The sequence below is a fragment of the Raphanus sativus genome, chromosome 5, assembly GCF_000801105.2.
Source record: "Raphanus sativus cultivar WK10039 chromosome 5, ASM80110v3, whole genome shotgun sequence".
Classification (NCBI taxonomy): domain Eukaryota; kingdom Viridiplantae; phylum Streptophyta; class Magnoliopsida; order Brassicales; family Brassicaceae; genus Raphanus; species Raphanus sativus.
The window spans coordinates 34,235,974-34,250,121 of record NC_079515.1 but is presented as its reverse complement, the minus strand read 5'-3'; the positions used below and the strand labels follow the sequence as shown (position 1 = coordinate 34,250,121).

The 14,148-nt window shown below is 38.3% G+C and overlaps 5 protein-coding genes across 6 annotated transcripts; 2 read left to right on the top strand and 3 right to left on the bottom strand.

The window, feature by feature from the left end:
* Positions 1 to 81: 81 nt before the first annotated feature.
* Positions 82 to 2,442, bottom strand: LOC108862719 (mitochondrial phosphate carrier protein 2, mitochondrial). The gene is made up of 5 exons (XM_018636947.2): positions 2,049 to 2,442; positions 984 to 1,389; positions 668 to 882; positions 459 to 583; positions 82 to 384 (listed from the first exon to the last, which is right to left on the bottom strand). Exons 1-5 carry the CDS (start codon positions 2,343 to 2,345, stop codon positions 327 to 329), a joined length of 1,101 nt encoding a protein of 366 aa, XP_018492449.1. The 5' UTR covers positions 2,346 to 2,442; the 3' UTR covers positions 82 to 326.
* A 1,540-nt stretch (positions 2,443 to 3,982) lies between these two features.
* On the top strand, positions 3,983 to 5,048 carry LOC108857491 (membrane steroid-binding protein 2). The gene is given in 2 exon segments (XM_018631480.2): positions 3,983 to 4,340; positions 4,529 to 5,048. Coding segments are annotated over 2 exon segments (660 nt in total). The 5' UTR covers positions 3,983 to 4,038; the 3' UTR covers positions 4,887 to 5,048.
* Positions 5,049 to 5,740: 692 nt separating this feature from the next.
* Positions 5,741 to 7,185, bottom strand: LOC108843279 (fasciclin-like arabinogalactan protein 2). The gene has a single exon (XM_018616440.2). It carries the CDS (start codon positions 7,111 to 7,113, stop codon positions 5,920 to 5,922), a length of 1,194 nt encoding a protein of 397 aa, XP_018471942.2. The 5' UTR covers positions 7,114 to 7,185; the 3' UTR covers positions 5,741 to 5,919.
* A 1,246-nt stretch (positions 7,186 to 8,431) lies between these two features.
* LOC108836394 (40S ribosomal protein S11-3) lies at positions 8,432 to 9,725 on the bottom strand. The gene is made up of 6 exons (XM_057010718.1): positions 9,574 to 9,725; positions 9,452 to 9,492; positions 9,268 to 9,368; positions 8,947 to 9,091; positions 8,761 to 8,850; positions 8,432 to 8,664 (listed from the first exon to the last, which is right to left on the bottom strand). The coding sequence occupies exons 1-6, from the start codon at positions 9,583 to 9,585 to the stop codon at positions 8,574 to 8,576; spliced, it is 480 nt and encodes a 159-aa protein (XP_056866698.1). The 5' UTR covers positions 9,586 to 9,725; the 3' UTR covers positions 8,432 to 8,573.
* Positions 9,726 to 10,400: 675 nt separating this feature from the next.
* LOC130512386 (uncharacterized) lies at positions 10,401 to 13,724 on the top strand. 2 transcript variants are annotated; one of them, XM_057010324.1, is made up of 15 exons: positions 10,401 to 10,596; positions 10,726 to 10,888; positions 10,972 to 11,128; positions 11,230 to 11,345; positions 11,430 to 11,502; positions 11,596 to 11,747; positions 11,852 to 11,995; positions 12,123 to 12,215; positions 12,306 to 12,417; positions 12,510 to 12,668; positions 12,751 to 12,788; positions 12,873 to 12,965; positions 13,048 to 13,131; positions 13,214 to 13,360; positions 13,488 to 13,724. In XM_057010324.1, the coding sequence occupies exons 2-15, from the start codon at positions 10,811 to 10,813 to the stop codon at positions 13,620 to 13,622; spliced, it is 1,581 nt and encodes a 526-aa protein (XP_056866304.1). In that variant the 5' UTR covers positions 10,401 to 10,596; positions 10,726 to 10,810; the 3' UTR covers positions 13,623 to 13,724. The 2 variants fall into 2 exon arrangements, with proteins under 2 accessions (XP_056866304.1, XP_056866303.1); XM_057010323.1 differs by having other exon boundaries at positions 10,676 to 10,888.
* Positions 13,725 to 14,148: the final 424 nt, after the last annotated feature.

The following is a 14,148-nucleotide window of genomic DNA, read 5'->3' as shown; positions in this document are numbered from 1 at the left end:
ACAGTTTTCTCACGAATATAAAACGCTGCGTTGTTAAATATAAAGATCCAGTATTTCACAAAAATGCAAACGAAAATGAAGAGAAACAACAATAAAAATGTTTGCATCTTTTTATTAGTGTGATTACAAAGCTTTTCTCTCTTTTAGTCTCCAATCAAGCAAAATGAATCCATTTTGAACAATAAAATAGCAGAAGAACTAGAATTAAGGGAACACAATTTTGGTTATATTGCAAGCAATAGGCAAAAATAAGAATAACAGTTGGGAGTTCTATTTCCCATTTATTGCTTTAACGTGTCGGCTAAGCGAGGAATGTTTTTGTAACCTTATGCACTTACAGCTAGAGCAAGCGCAGTAGCTGGAGAAGCACCACCGGTGGTTGGCCTAAGAGAATGAGAAAATGAGTTGAGTATTGATGAGAATATCCCTAATTAGTGGAAGGAGATGATATAACTTACAATCCAGCTAAAACTTTGACAGCATCGTAGATAACCCATTGAGCTCCAGTAAGTGTTCCTATCATGAAAATGCGAAGAGGAAGTCCACGGGTAAACATACCCAATAACCCTAGCTTCTTTACTGCCTGTACCACGAGAAACAAATCAAAACCAACTCAGAGCAGTGTATATGTATCAGCTCAATGATTTTCATGTACTTTTTCACTTACATCGCTAACAGTTGCTCCTTTAGAGTTATTGAGGAAAGAGACCAAGTTATCTGCAGGATGTGAGATAACAGCGCAGAATATTCCAGCAATGTATCCACCGGCGAAGCTAACTCCGAGCTGAACTGGCTCCGAGCACTCTTCCTTTGGTGTAGGAATCACTTTCTTGTATATGAGCTCCACAGTGTTTTCAAAAGTAGCAAATTTCATCATGGTATCTGCAAAAACCTCAAAAGTTTATACTAACCAGAATCAAACCATGACCACTTTGGTACTCTCATCTTGTGTGGACGCTATATTTTTTTGTGTATGGACTTACATGGTATCTGGCGTCCCCATAGAGGAACAAGTCCTTTGAACAACCCTCTAACACCTTCTGATCTAATGATCTTTGGTAGATCATCAGATAAACCGCGGGCGAAATCAGGCTGAGTCTGGACCCTGACTTTGACAGCTTCCATTGGACAGAGAGCCACATCTGCGACTATTTCAGCAGAGGCCGAGCCAGCTAGGTAAATGAGGGTCTTGTATTTGGCTGCGTTCTCTGGTCCAACGATGTCTGAGTAGTATTTCTTGGCGTACTCGTACAGACCGTATTTAAAGGCTCCCTGAGCACTGTACCCGATAAGGGTGGGTGACCAGCCTCTGGTGAAACCCTTGAGACCTTGCTCTTTGATTGTTGTCTTGAAAGCAGAAGTTATGTTCTTGTACTTGGATGGATCAATCTGAAAATTAAATATAAAACAATTAGGGAGTTTTCTGTAAATTCGTGGAGGGTTTTTATTTGTGTTTGCTACTAGCTTTAGCTCAGATTCTCTATGATTGCACATCAAAATCATGCAAAGATTGAAAAGTCTCCGTCGCAGTTGAACATTCAGTGCCGTGTAAAACAAGAAACTCAAAAATTGACACTATACCTGTAAAGTAGCATGTAATGATAATATATAAATAACAGTGGGAATCAACCAACTTTACTGAATTGGAAAATTCATAGATGGAGAGGAGAAACAGTCAAACTAAGATGTATATTCAGATTAGTAAAGCACACTGATATCTCATTTATTTATTAGAGTATAATTTTGTCATACATTTAAAATTATGATCATGTTATAAGATTCCAGTTCAACCACAATTTTTTAAAAAATTAATATCATTTAAATTTTATCGATAGAATAAACAAAAATCGTTGTTTTTGCAGTTAATTTTCGCTTAATATCATTTAAAATTAATATCATTTAAATTTTATCGATAGAACTAATTATGTTTATTTCGCTAAATATTTACCCACCACATACATAGCTTTCGAATAAGGTTCGAAAATGTTAATACCAAGGGAATCAGTTCTGCTAAAGAAGAACAAGACCGTTTAGTTTAGAAAGTTCACCTGCATATTGCATTTCAGGACATCGAGCGGCGTAACGGCCGTGTGAGTGACGCCGCAGCTCAGCATCCCGCCGACCGTACACGCCGCGAAATACGCCGGTGAGTACAATTCTACTTTCTCATTCGGCGCGGGAATCGCAAAACTTGGACCGCTCGAAGAGGCTTGAGAAGTTTTCAGAGATCTCAACGGCTGTGCTTTGCGTTGCGTCATGTTCGTGGCTGGCTCATACGGCTGAAACAGACGATTATCCGAAGAGTAGAGGAAGCTCGGGATCAATGATTTGCTCGAGTCCGACATTTCCGGAAGGAAGAGAAAGATAGATTTGACTTGTGTTGGTTAATGACTTTTCTTTTAGGAAGAAATGTGATTCTGTTGTGGAAGGGCGACAAGAGATCTCAGGTGGAATTTATAGGTGCTGATAGTTTCGTTAGTATGTCATATTTGACTGACGACACCAAGAACATTCAAATACTGGCTTGTCACGACTCTTTGCGTGTCAACAAGGATTTGGATTTGCGCTACTGAATCATTTTTTTGCAGCTGAATAATATGACATTTCCTAATACTAATATGATTTAAATACGACTTCTTAGTGATGTCTGTTGGCTTCTCTTTTGTCTTGGTTTTCTGTTTATTAGGGGATCCTATTAAATGTTAATCTAATGAGATAATGATTACATTAGTTAAGATAAGGCTACAGTCTAATGTGTTAATTAGAAATTTCAGGTTTTGGGTCTTAGAAATTGCTTGAGATACAATTTTGATATTATTTTTCAAAAATACACTTAATCAGAAATATTTCAACTGGTTTAATAATTATTGTTTAGTGTTTTATGGTATTGAAATTCTTCCATGTTATATTTAGGTTGGTTCCATGCATGTAGATTTTTTGACTTTTAAAAAGATTTTACATCTTTTGGGTTTTGGGCTGGTTCTAGTATTTTTACATGTAATATTCAATACGTATTTAAAATATTCAAATACTTGAAAGTAAAAAAAGAATTATATATTTACTTCTTAATACATGTTAAACCCAAAAGAACTAAAAGAATTTTATTTTTATCACAAGTTTGAAAAGGGATTATCAAATCTGTGATAAAACTGAAATTTCACCTTTATTAAAATGTAGTGATTGTTATTAAAAATACATTAAAACGTTTTTAATTATTATTTTTAATAAATTATATTGTACTAAAATATAAATGATAAAATTTCTATAAGTCATACAAAAGTGGAAATAAATAAAAATTTGAAACTATTTATAAAGCTTTCTTATATAAATGTTTTAAAACTTGAATGACATTTATTATTTTTCCAAATTAATATAATATATTGTATTTATAAAATTATGTTTTTATAATTTTATTACTATTTAATGTATCTAGTAAGTATTAATTTTTTTTTTGACAACAGTATTAAAATTATACAATGATTTATTTATAAAAATAAATAATTAACTGTTTATAATTTATTAATTTGTATATAAATATCTAAATATTTTACATATATGTAATGTAACACAGATAAATGATTTCACATTATTGCTTAAATGATATTTATGTATAAAAACTTGGATGATAATTTTATCTTATTTAATTAATTAAAATGTAGAACTTTTTACAAAAAATCAGTTTTACTAAAACTTTAAAAAATTGTTATTTTAGTTTTTCTTCATAAAGTGATTTTTTTTTAAACAAAAATAGTTTTTCTAAATTTTAGAGAATCTATTTATTAAAAATTTGATTGGAAAATTAAATGGTTTTAAAAAGTAAATAAAAATCTACATCTTGATTAAATAAAAAATAAAAAAACAAAGGTGATAAAGCTGACTAAAAGTAATAAATAAATAATAGTGTGTGCATAAAAGCCTCCAAAAAAGTAATTGCAGAATAAATTATAAATTATGAGGATGAAAAAAAAATGTAAAGAATATAAATATCAAGTGAGACCACTCTCTCTCTCTCTCTCTCTCTCACCGATCTCTGCGTAAATGATGGTGGTCCAACTATGGGAGACCCTCAAGGAAACAATTACAGCTTACACTGGACTCTCTCCGGCCGCGTTTTTCACCGTCTTAGCCCTCGCTTTCGCCGTCTACCAAGTCGTCTCCGGTTTCTTCGCCTCCCCTCAAGAGCACCGCCCGCGCTCCACGGAGGTACACCCGCCTCTTCCGCCGCCGGTTCAGCTCGGAGAAATCACGGAGGAGGAGCTGAAGCAGTACGACGGCTCCGATTCCGAAAAGCCCCTCCTCATGGCGATCAAAGGCCAGATCTACGATGTTTCCCAGAGCAGGTATACCTTGAGAGAGAGAATCTAGAATCGAAATTATTGCTGATAAATTGGGGGTTTAGGGTTTGATTCTTCAATTATATAATTTGATTGTCTGAGTATAATTATATCTTATATTAACCATATTCATTTTACTTGTCTTACTAGGTCACTTACTGACATGATTGATACTTTTTTTTTTGTTCTGTTAGGGTGTTCTATGGACCAGGTGGACCATACGCTTTGTTTGCGGGGAAAGATGCGAGCCGAGCTTTGGCGAAGATGTCCTTTGAGTAGAATGATTTGACCGGAGACATCTCGGGTCTCGGTCCTTTTGAGCTAGATGCGTTGCAAGACTGGGAATACAAGTTCATGAGCAAGTATGTCAAAGTCGGGACCATTCTGAAGAAGGATGGACAAGGCGAAGAAAGTACAGAAGAACCTTCTACCAACACTACTGGAGAAGAAGCTTCCATTGGCGGCGAAACTTCTACAAGCGTAGAGGAGCGAACTGCAGAAACCATCGAGAAGAAGGATGTCGCAAATGGTGATGCTGCAAAGGAAGATTAGTGAGAGTTTTAAGGGGTTTTAAGTTATATATATATATATATATATATAGCTCAATGTGGAAGAAGCAAGCTCAATAGATTAAAAAAATGTAGACTGTGTGTACCTTTTGGATCTTATATTTGACATCTAATTCTGGTTATAAATTGTTTCTGTTTTTAGACGTTTGTGAAGTTGCCATCTAATTGAACGAATTCGTGTTTTGTTTGTAGTAAAATTCGTGCCGTTTTCGTTGGTTGGGTTTGTTGTTTATGCAGCGTTAGAATTGTTTGTCATTAAGAAAATGAGAATGGTTGTAGGCTTGTAGCAGATGGTTTGAATCAAAGCGCCAACCGAAAGTCAAGATTTAAGGTACAATGAATGCCTAATGAAGCACTTGTCTTTCAATATCTATGGCTAGTCCTTTGTTAGATTTAACGATCTATGGGGTTTAGACAGGTCTGAGGTGGCTGACAATGGCGCCTTGGGGACTCGGAAAGAAAATTAACTCAAAACGAAACATGGGGTCTTGAGTTGTCTTGCATGATAAAAGAGGGCAAAGTTGTTATTGCTTTAACACTTGGGGTTACTTTGTTTAGACCGATATTCACTGTACGCCTAGATTGATAAATAAGACTTTGGCCCATCCCCCTCTAGGCCGGCTTCTCGGATTGGCTAATCTTGCTTGTTAAGCATGGGGGCTGTATTTCTTTCCGTTTCTTTATTGTTAGTTCTGGTCCTACATAGACCTATTCGTGGAGCTAGCAATCATCTGCAGTCTGCACACAAGGAATCGATCACCGACACTTTTCCTGAGTTTGAGGTTACTTCTAACTATTTGTGATGCTTCCTTGTGTTAATCCTATAGATTAGTGAACTTGAAAAAATGTTCAATGTATTATTTAAAACATGGAAGAAGAAGAAAGTGACATGAACTCCAAACTCACAATTCACAAACAGAGCCCCACAAGAAAAAAAATTAAAAGATCAAAAAAAAAAAGAAAAGAAAAAAACGATCATACACAAGGGAAACAATATTAACAAAACATCAAATGAGCTAAATTCCAAAACAGAGCCAAACAATCGCCGACACAAGAACACTGCTTCCTTTAATCATCACATGAACGGCACCGTTTTTATCATCAGCAACCTCACCGTCATCGTCTGCCCCCGGAGCATCAGCGCTTGGTCCATCAGCCACCGCGTTCTTAGGCTTGTGCTTACTCGACTTGGGAGCTGGAGCGGCCGCCTTCTTGACAGCCTTGTAGATCTCTCTCGGCAACAAAACTGTGTCCACCTTGTAAACGATCAACGGCTCTTGATCCTTCAACGTCCCCATGATCTTCGCCGTCACGACGTCCGTCTCGAGCGTCACGTCCTCTCCGTCGTTCTGCACCGTGAAGTCATACTTGTTGTCGCCTTCGGTCGCCAGCGTGTTGACGGCGCCGTTACCCGATCTAAGCATCTGCAGCGACTGGTAAACCGGCATGCCGTGGTACAGCACCAGCGCCGTCTTGTTCGCCGCGGAGAGGGCTTTGAACTTCGGCGCGAACTTTCCGACGGCGGCGTCGGAAGGACAGAACACCGTCAGGCCTCCGTCGACGGTGTCTTGAAACGTCTTGTCTGCTCCGGTGGATTTCAGCATGTCGGAGAAGGCCTTGCATCCTTGCTTCTCGAGGATCGCGGTGAGGACGAGGTCGCTGGGGCTCGCGGTGGGAGCCTCAGCTTCCGGGGAGGTCAGGACTTGGCTGATGTGGAGGACGGAGATGTTGTAAGCCTTCTCGAAGACGGACTTGACGTAGTGAGCCGTGAGCCTGCTGTCGTCGTCCTGGACGCCGAAAGCGACTTTCCCGCCTTTTATGTCGGTGATGTTGACGTAGCCGGAGGTTCCCGTGGCGGATCCGGTGGACTGGAACATGGACGCGGTGGAGGTGGAGCCGTCGGTGATCTGGTGGAGTTTCTTGGCGCCGAAGTAATCGACGAGGACGTGGAGGGAGAGGATGTTGCGGATTGTGTAGAGGGAGTAGCCTTTGGAGAGGATGGAGTTCATCGCCGAGTTGTCGACGGCCAAGACGGTGATCGTTTGGCGGCGGTTGATGTCGTCGGCGAGATGAGTGGCTGAGAGGTAGTGGTTGAAAGTGGAGAAGGCAGGGTCTTTGGCCAAGATTTTGGTGATGTTGTGGGCGTTTGAGAGAGTGAAGAGTTGCAAGATGAGTATCAATGCGGTGGCTGCTGGCCGGAGAAGAGCCATTTTGGGAGGATACGGCGGCTGAGAGAGATTAGTGGTTGATTGGTTAGTAGCACTGAAGAAGAAAGAGGTGTCTGATAATTATAAAGAGATAAAAATAATAATAAGAATAAAAGCTGTCTCGAATAATTTCCAGCGCAGCGAGCAGGTAAGAGGGGGCCACATAGGTCCAGTCTGAAAGTAACGTGGGTGTCCGAGTGTTCTATACACTAACCGACACTTTCTTTATTTTGAACATAACCGACTGTTTGTTGTTCAAAAAAAAAAACATAACCGACAGTTATCTTCCCCGCCTTAAAACTATTGAAGTCGAATTATTTACGTTGGTATATGTTTTTTTGCTCTATATTTTTAAAGTTGACTAGCTTTCCCGTACATATAGTTCTGCAGTGAGGAAAATGCACGGAAGTAGAAGGAAGGGTAGACGTTCATTGTTCTTGCAGATCTTGTAGAAAGGTAATGATGATGAATCAAAGTCGTTCACTCATTTACTCAAGGCTGGAGATAAAGTTTACTTTGGTCAATCATGTTTTGTCTGACCTTTATATGTTAATATTCAGGATGTATCAGTGAACTAAAATAGTATGTTTCTGAAGTAAGCAGATCTTCAGGTAAAATAGCCAGTTGTAAACTAAACCGGTTAATACAAATCCATCTGTTCAGCGATATTTGGTTCCCTTGGCTATAGAATTTTCATGAGAGTGAATGAAGACTATGAATCGCATAAGATGACCGGGAGCGATGATCCAAAAAGAAACGGTTACTGTGATCATACATTACCATTTTATTAAGATTAGAAATATGTACAGTGTGAAGTGAAGTGTATATACATAAGCATTCCGTACCTACAAATGAATCTATAAGTACTTATGTGGGCATATGTAGAATACAACTTGTGCTACGGAAGGCTCAAGTACCAAGCTTTTCGACAAGTCTTTTCTTCTCCGAATGGTTAGATCAAGGTCTTGTTGTGGATCAATCACCTCGAAGATATAGTTATGCTCAAGACATTGTTCTATCAAAAGAGAGAAGACTGGTTGGAACGTTTTTATGAAAACAAACAACTCTTTGGATGATTTCATACCAAACTCGGATTTTTCTTTTTATGACATATCAAAGATTTGAGTTCTGTACTTCATTTTCGATAGCTTTTTATTCAATGAAAACATAACTGAATCACAATTATTCTTTTCTGATTTGATTATGTACGTGCAAGTTTCTCTAGAAAAATAAATTCAACAAAGATATTTTCTACTTTAACTTATTAGACCCTGGTAACTGATTTTTAATTGTTTAAGAAATATAATAAAACACAGGGATATCTCGAAACTGGGATTAAAAAGCTATAACAAGTAGACAAAAATCATAGTGCATTAAAATCTTGAAAATTAAATGTGAAATTCTCAATAGATAAAATGGATAAAATAGTAGTAGATCTCAACACTATCCAAGAAAATCCCTCCTTACATTCCAGTGAAAGCCTTCTTTGAGAAAGCAGAAGCACCAGCTGGTATCACCTTCAACACATTGAACCTCACAGTCTTGGACAATGGCCTGCAATTACCCAATAACAAGAAGATCAAATCAGTTTGGACTAGAAAACAAAATAAACAGAGATATTCAAGTTAGTGAAATGAATCGAATCATTACCTGCATTGGCCAATGATGACATGGTCGCCTTCCTTGACACGGAAGCAAGGAGAGACATGAGCTGGGATGTTCGAATGCCTCTTCTCGTACCTGTATAGAAGAAAAATGATAAACACTTAATTAACATCTGAGACATTGATTTTGGACCAAGTAAGATTGTATACTAGTATGTATGTAATGTATTACCTCTGGTACTTCTTGACAAAGTGAAGGTAGTTCCTTCGCACGATAATGGTCCTCTGCATCTTGGCACTGTGGCAAGTACCAGCTAAGATACGACCTCTAATAGAAACAGTTCCAGTGAAAGGACATTTACTGTCAATGTAAGTTCCTGTTCCATAGGCAAAATCAAACACAAACACCTAAGAATAATGGATCTAACTGTTGTAAGAAAAAAACATAATTCCAGAGTTTTGGACATGGATCTAACAGTTGTAAGAAAAAACATAAATACAAAGTTCTTGTTCACTAAAGCTAAAACCTAAAGACATTTAATCTCAAACAAACCTGAAATGGCTTCGCGAGGAGTCTTGAAGCCCAAGCCGATGTTCTTCACAAATCTGTTTCCACCCTTCCCAGGTCGCTTTCCCTTGCCTGATGTCTTGGAGCTGATCAAACACGGAAAACAAATAGCAATGCATATAAGAATGAATCGCAAAGCACAATGAATAGAGTGAAATTGATTAATTACCTGAGGAAGACCTTAGGTTGCTTTAGAAAAGCTTTCTCAGTCTGGAAATGTAAAGAAAGAGTGTGAGAATCGATTGATTGGAAGGAAAGTCATCTTTGAGTGAGAGACGATCGAGTTCAAACCTGTTCCGCCATGGCTTGTTGTTTTGTTCCCGACAGGTAAGAATGTAGTAGAGAGGGGACGGATAGAGCGGCAGCGACGGCTTTATGCTTTCATGAAACAAAACCCTAATGTGGAAGAAGAGTTAAAATAACTTATTTCCTGCGCAACACAGCTTTATTGGACCCTTACATTTGGGCTTATATGCTTAGGCCAATAAAATAAGAAACCCAAACTTGAGGCCTGATTATGATTTGTTTAGACTGTGTTGGATTCGAATTATAAAAGTCCGCTGCAGATAATCTTTTCTCTATTAATCTGCGTAATTATGTTTCAAAAATCAAAGATTTGGTATAAAAATACTAATGAACCATTAATTAAACCATCTACCTACCAAGAAGACTTCCACAATAAAGAGCTTACTTCTTGTAGCAAGCTTATATCTTTTCATTTTTATGTTGCAATATCAAATCTCAAATGTATTATACATGTTCGAAATTTCGCTAGGCGTGAGTCGGGCGGAAGGTCTACGCCTAGTGAGTTGTCAAATAATCGGAGAGTAATTGGGGAGTAGTTTTTGTATTTTTAATTATAAATATATGAATATATAATGACATGTATGCAAATTCAACATAAAAGTGTTATAGTCCAGTGGTTTGTCATGCTGTTGATTCTATGAAAGGTCATGGGTTCGAAATTCCAACAGCATATCATTAAAATTCTTTTTAATTGTGTGACATAAAAAAAATAAAATAAAAATAAAACACCACATGCAATCGTCCCACATCGTTAAATCAAGAGGAAAGGAGATCTTGAAATCCCCAATAAATACATGAGGAAGCCACTCGCTCAATTCTCAGACAAATGAGTCTGTAATAAAGCCCTATATCTGTCAATTACTTCAAATTTTTATCGGTTTTCTCGCTAAACCGATTAGTAACAGCGATTTGGTCAAATCGACGCGGTTGACTCCCGCCGAACGTTTACCCGGTCGTCTAATCGGGTACTCGGGCGCGTTTTAGAACCCTAATTTATACCAAAAGAAGGTTTGTATAGTTTGGATATTGTATTTTTCTGGCAAATAAACGAATTTTATTGATAAACACTGTTGTATCAATTTGGAAGGATAAGAAAAACAATATAACGGGCCTAAGATCCATAACACTGGGCTTTAGGTTAAACCCTCAACTCCACCGGTAATCAATCACAAAGTTTTGGGACCTTAACGATCAAACCACACCCGTCACCGAATTCAACATCATGACGACGACGACGACTGAGTTCGGCATCGTCTACGCCGTCCACATCATCGCCTCACACTTCGGTTCCGTCGCATCCGTAATTATCAATCCCTTCTCTCTCTATCTCTCTCTCTCTAATGAATTTAAATTCAACTCAGTGAATGATGGTGTTAATTGCAGAAAGTGTGCGAGTGTCTTCTCCGCAGAGGACCGCTTTCCTCCCGAGATCTCTCTCGTTTAACCGAATCTGACAACATCAACCACAACAAAGTCAAGGACATTCTCTGCCTCTTGATTCAGCACAATTGCGTCCAAGCTTTCTCCATCGAACCTCCCGGTTAGTCCCCCCCCCCCGGTTTTCTCCTCTTCTTCTTTTGGTTTTCGGAATCAATGTATTTTCCAAATTCGAACTCGTTTCGGTATGATTCGAATATGTAGATGGTTCGTCAGAGAGCAAAGCTACTGTTCAGTACATTGCACTGTTCAGCAGCATTCATCACCGTGTGAGGTTTAACAAGTTTTCCAAGGCTGTCAACGAAGAGCTTGGTTCTCAGGTTTGATGATGATGATTCCTTACATTCTTCATCGTTCTTCAACACTGTTTTTGACTTAATTAATCACGTTTAATTTGGTAACAGTGCAAAGGAGTTCTTGAAGGTTTACTTAGTAACGGTAGGCTTACATTGCAACAGCTGATAGATAGAGACAAAGGTGAGTGAGAGTCCTTTATTTTTTTAATATAAATGCCACGGTTTACTCTTTACTGTAGGCATATAACGGTTTTTGGTCTTTGTGTTATCTCAGAGTTTAAAAACTCACTAGGTCCAGAAGCGATCAGAGATTCTCTTGAGAAACTTGTTGCTGCACGTTTTGTTGAGCGCGTTCCTTCCCCCGAGCCTGTTCTTGGAAACAAAGAGGATGGTCCTGCTAAGAAAAGAGGCGCCAAAGCTTCCAAGGTTATTAACTCATTCATTCATGCTTGTTGTGTTGCTAGCAGCGACCACGACTCTCACTTTGGTTTGTTTATTCTATTTTTCGACCTCTTGGGAAACTGTTGCAGATCTTTAAAGAACCAGAAAGCTTAGAGGAGCGTATCCTCGAGGCAGCTACTCCAGTTGAAGCAATAAGGTTTCCGATCATATTCGAGCAAGATTCTAGTTCAGCATTAGCAGATGACGATAGCAGCAACATCTCTGAAGGGAAGGTAATCAGCATTTCTTAACATAACCCAGTTTTGGATGTTTTATATTCTCATGGATGAGAACTGAACATATATGTTCGTTCGTTCGTTCTTGATGTTTCTCTTTTGAACGGAAATGTATTTTTTTCAGCGTAAACAACCTGATGCGGACTCATCATGTCCGAGCAGTGAGGTGATCTGGCGTCCTAATTTCGAGGAGCTCATTCGCCGCCTTAGACATAAGGTACTTAAAACTCGTGTTTGTTGGCATTTTTTCATATTTATTTTTTTTGCTTACTCCCATCAATATTATGAATCTTCTGTTTTCTTTAAGGCGTGTGTGGAGATAGTGAAAGAGCGGAGAGATGAACGATGTGCCAATGTCTTGAAGGCAATGTTGGAAGTAGGAAGATCTCAGGAGAAGAAGGCGAAAACCGACAAGTCCGGTAAAGTCTGACGATGCTCTCTTTGTTTTCATGCAATTGATTGAAGTTCCACATTGTATGATTTCATCATAGTAAACTTATCTTCTTTTCAGTTCCGATGTCAGTGGATTCCATCTACGACGAGCTTATAAAGACAGACGCAGGCCGCGAAATGACACAAGGGCGAGTTGAAGAATGCCTTGAGCATTTGAGTGCAACGTCTTCTTATCTACCAGCGTTTGTGATAAAAACAGATGAATCATACATAGTTGGTATAGTAACTTCCTTCCAAAACCCCCCTGATTAGCTGATACTTACGGATTTGAAACTTACTTCGTTATTTTCATTTTGCAGATTTTAAATCCATTATCAGTGTAGCACAGAAAGATGAGGTGTGTTCCATTCATATATATATATATATATGCATACTTTTCCTGAAAACATTTCTGAAACTGATAGAAATGAGATGCTTTTAGATGGAATCAGTAGTTATGAGAAGATATGGGAAAGAAGCTTTCAGAATGTTCAGATACTTATCACAGGAAGACCGTTTTGTTGAGACCGATAAGGTGAGTGATCGTGTTTAATATAGAAACATCCATAAGCGGATACTGGTTTCTTAATATCTAATCTGCTTTATTTTCTGTGAAGATTGCTGATGCTGCACTGACTGAAAAGAAAGACACGCCGCAAGTCCTTTTGAAGATGTGGAAAGATGGTTACTTACATATGCAGGTATGAGCATTTCTTTGCCAAGTTGAAAACCAAATATTTTAAAGCGAAAGAGAGTTGGTTGATCTGAGATTCTTTCTTGTAGAAATTGGCGGTCACGGGAGTGTACATGCCGTTCCTATTGTGGAAGGTAAACAAGCCGATTGTGTCAAGGCAAATATTGGATGAGATGTATCATGCTTCCTTAAACTTGAGTCTCAGGTTTATCCATGAGGCGGATTCAGAGAAAGAGGTTAGACTCGCACTTAAAATCGATTGGAATTACTTGAAAACGACTAGATGATGATGATGGGTTTTAAAAGCTGATCCTAATGCTAAGACTAGTGTAAATTGTGTTTCTTTGTTTGTGTGTGTGGCAGTTGTTGTTGCTGCCAGTGGAGAAACTAGAAGGAGCGCTGAAGGAGAGACGGAATAAGTACAGAGTTAAGAGTGTGTTGCTCACTTCAGCTAGGTTTAAGATTGATGATGCTATTATGCTTTTCCATGACTTCTAAATAAGACACCATTTCTATTTTCCTTTATTTAATTTGTTGGTTGGTCTTTTGACATTATCGTATTTTGTATGAGGTAATCACAAGTCGGAACTTTAAAAGTGATTTGATATTGTTTTTAGAGTACTTTTTGCATAAAATATATCTCTAATTCATATCACCCAATAGAGAAAAGTTATGTTACTGGCAAAATAGTTGCTTAATCTTCTTCGGTGAATCAAATGTTCATTAATGCTTTCTTGGTGACACGGTGTCTTTCAAAGCTTCCGAGCTTTATGCGTGTTGTGATGGCTTTGACCAAGACAAAGCCCTGTGTCTCAAATACTCTACTCCTCCCTTCACTAGGAGCCGTTGGGGTACTCCTACTGACACTATAAGGTTTTCGTCATTCCTTATTTCACCTTCCTTTTTGTCTGCTCCATACATTTTTTATGTCATCTTCTACCTTTAAATCGTCATATATATAACATAAATATGCATAGAGCAGACAAAAAGAAAGGTGAAATAGGGAATGACGAAAACCTACCTA

Excerpts from the sequence above, each read along its gene's own strand:
- LOC108862719 (XM_018636947.2), bottom strand. The coding sequence starts at position 2,345 with ATGTCGGACTCGAGCAAATCATTGATCCCGAGCTTCCTCTACTCTTCG. Across the intron at positions 584-667 it reads AAGGAGCAACTGTTAGCGAT|GCAGTAAAGAAGCTAGGGTT; the intron begins GTAAGTGAAAAA and ends CTCGTGGTACAG. Across the intron at positions 385-458 it reads GTCAAAGTTTTAGCTGGATT|GCCAACCACCGGTGGTGCTT; the intron begins GTAAGTTATATC and ends TCATTCTCTTAG.
- LOC108843279 (XM_018616440.2), bottom strand. The coding sequence starts at position 7,113 with ATGGCTCTTCTCCGGCCAGCAGCCACCGCATTGATACTCATCTTGCAA.
- LOC108836394 (XM_057010718.1), bottom strand. Across the intron at positions 9,369-9,451 it reads CAACCTAAGGTCTTCCTCAG|CTCCAAGACATCAGGCAAGG; the intron begins GTAATTAATCAA and ends GTGTTTGATCAG. Across the intron at positions 8,665-8,760 it reads GTCATCATTGGCCAATGCAG|GCCATTGTCCAAGACTGTGA; the intron begins GTAATGATTCGA and ends GGGTAATTGCAG.
- LOC130512386 (XM_057010324.1), top strand. The coding sequence starts at position 10,811 with ATGACGACGACGACGACTGAGTTCGGCATCGTCTACGCCGTCCACATC. Across the intron at positions 11,129-11,229 it reads TTTCTCCATCGAACCTCCCG|ATGGTTCGTCAGAGAGCAAA; the intron begins GTTAGTCCCCCC and ends TCGAATATGTAG. Across the intron at positions 11,503-11,595 it reads GCTGATAGATAGAGACAAAG|AGTTTAAAAACTCACTAGGT; the intron begins GTGAGTGAGAGT and ends GTGTTATCTCAG.